The sequence below is a fragment of the Diprion similis genome, chromosome 1 (genome assembly GCF_021155765.1).
Source record: "Diprion similis isolate iyDipSimi1 chromosome 1, iyDipSimi1.1, whole genome shotgun sequence".
Lineage (NCBI taxonomy): Eukaryota > Metazoa > Arthropoda > Insecta > Hymenoptera > Diprionidae > Diprion > Diprion similis.
Window position 1 is genome coordinate 17625214 of NC_060105.1, and position 2653 is coordinate 17627866.

At 36.8% G+C, this 2653-nt stretch overlaps 1 protein-coding gene across 2 annotated transcripts; it reads left to right on the forward strand.

The window, feature by feature from the left end:
• Positions 1-885: 885 nt before the first annotated feature.
• Positions 886-2243, forward strand: LOC124416141. 2 transcript variants are annotated; one of them, XM_046897039.1, is made up of 5 exons: positions 886-1115; positions 1204-1413; positions 1464-1703; positions 1784-1879; positions 2016-2243. In XM_046897039.1, exons 1-5 carry the CDS (start codon positions 1039-1041, stop codon positions 2239-2241), a joined length of 849 nt encoding a protein of 282 aa, XP_046752995.1. In that variant the 5' UTR covers positions 886-1038; the 3' UTR covers positions 2242-2243. The 2 variants fall into 2 exon arrangements, with proteins under 2 accessions (XP_046752995.1, XP_046753003.1); XM_046897047.1 differs by having other exon boundaries at positions 891-1115; positions 1476-1703.
• The last annotated feature ends 410 nt before the right edge of the window (positions 2244-2653 follow it).

Below are 2653 nucleotides of genomic sequence, written 5' to 3' on the forward strand. Positions count from 1 at the left end.
GTTCGCCGAGCAGGTTCAAGCTTGAGTCCTTTATTAAATAGCGAACAATTTCGGCCTTTCGAATACAACACCGATGTCTTTGATTAGTTATTCGTTTGCTATGTCGTAGTTCCTTCCTGGCCAGGGGGATTAGGCCGACTGCCTCTCCATCTCCGACGTCACAATAGCCGAGGTGTTCGCCAATGGTTCTCTCCCTCTCTCTCTCCATCTTTATCTCTCTTTCTCTTCTTCTAATATTCCTACACTGGTATGCAGCGGGTCAGGTATAGGGCGAATAAAAGCCAGGGTAACAAGCCTTGATACTTATTAGGTCTAAGACAGGTGTGTATTTATTGTTGGGTTGTCTACATGGCGACTGACTCTCGACGACTCGACCGCTGATACAATTTCGAGGCTCTCAAGTGTCGAGGATGCTCCACCCATTACACATACTATCGAGATGATAGAGTATGATGTATCCACTTTAAGGATGATGGTGATTTTCTTACAACAGTGCGTTCCGATATTAGCACCCAGTGTTGTCAATAGTATCTTATCTCTTTTGCGCTGCTATCCTTGTGCGTAGCTCTGCCTCTCTACCAGAGAGTTTCCACCGCTGCCAGCTAATTTCGGCACGCACCCGAAGTGGTATTGAATCGGCGCATTTCATGTATCAGTGGGGTGTTTACAACGCAGCCATATCACAACGAATAAATATGAACGAAGGCAACGGAAAAAACAATTAGGTCTATCAGTCTAGAATGCCTTTCAACATTTCTGACAGTCGTGATTGGTATTGCGTTGGCCGTTCAATCAGGCGGTAACTGTCAGCCAATGAAATTCGAACGATTCGACGCACGCGCAAAGGGTACACACTTTCCTTGTGGACACACGGTATATTAGGGTTACTCTCTTTCTCCCACTCTGTATTTGATTAGCTGATTGCCTTTCCTACCGAATCAGCTGTTTTCAGCTGTTGTGAGTAGCAGATTGTTTCAAACATAAATTGCCGGTTTTGTTTGAATATTTGGCAATCATGTGAATAGAAATTTGTTAACAATGCCACATAAATGTTGTGTTCCTAGTTGTAAATTGCAGAGTGATGATCCAGAAGGATTCCAAGTTAGTTTTCATAAGTTAGTATGACAAACATGTATAGAATGGTGACAGTTTGTGTTTAATTCACACGGCAGAAAAATTAAATTCCGCTTTAATCCATTCCAGATTACCAAAGGATCCGGATATTCAAAGAAAATGGTTAGAAAGTATAAATAATTCTGAGAATGTAAAATTAGAACCAAAGAAATTTATGTATGTTTGCGGTTTGCACTTCAAGCGAGAAGCTTTCTATTACAGTGGTTTATGCAAACTGAAGAGAATTAAGAAAAATCATTATCCAACTATATTTTTTGACACAGTGAAGAATCATGAAAGGTATGTGATTACATACTTTCCATTCATAACAAATTAAATGTAAATGTAAGGCATTTGTTTAGAAATCTACCAAACCATCAAGACTGTTATATGGAACAGGAAAATGATATATCTGGCAGCTCAATGGATCAGGATGATAATTTAGAAATCTTATATAATTCATCATGTCATGTAACCTCATCTGCATCCAATCCAGTCAGTCCAAATAATGATGACGAGCAACGAAAACCAAAAAATGCCGTAGATGATGAAAGTGGCGATGAATGTCCACAGGGTATGAATTATATGAAGTAAGTAAAAAATTTCTAGTAACTGTTATGAAGTTTCATACGATGCATAAAAATACTCAAATGATCGAAATGATTTTCAGTTCTAGTATCAATGAAAATAGGAGTGAACAAACTGAGCCCCTGTCAAAATGTTCAAAATGCACACAATATGAATATGACTCGTTCCTCGTTGGAATGTAAGTAAGCTGATGTGATAGTCGAGTAGTAGATGTTTGTCGGATCCTGTGTCTTCAGTAACAAAAGAAAGATCTTCAAGAACTAACATGAATTTGTTTGATGTGCATCTTAAATAAACACTACTCACCATTTCAGAAATGATGCGACTCTCATCGCAAATACTGTACTGAAGAAGTCAGTAGCCAACATCGACCTCGGCGCAATCAATACTTCAAATAATTATCTTCTGCAACAACTGGTGTTAAAAGCTCAATCAGAGATAAGACAATTACGCAAGAAGAATAGGAATCTGAGATTGAAAAATGCTCGTTATGCTAGGAGTAAAAAAAAATTTCAAGAATTTGCTCAAAAGTATGACTAACAAAAAGTGTCACATATTTATTTTGAAATATGTGGATGTTATTGTACATATCTACTATGAAATTGTATATTGTTCTATATATTTTTTGTATTAAAAACTCCTTAAGTCAACAGAAATTGAAATCATGTAATTACTTTTCATTTCTAAAATTAAGATCGAATATTGTATACATATTGCGATGCTAATGCTAAAAGGGCGTATAATTTAATTTTTCATTGCCAATCGTTCCATAGACTTATTTTCAAGTTGAATATTAAAAAAAAATGTGTATGCCCTTTTGGTTTCAAACTTAGATATACGCCCTTTTGGCTGTTATATTTTTTGTTTTCAACATTTAGTTCGAACCTAAGTCTATAGAACGACTGGCAATAAAGAAAATTGTAAGCCCTTTTGACTTTAGATAGCTCTCTAA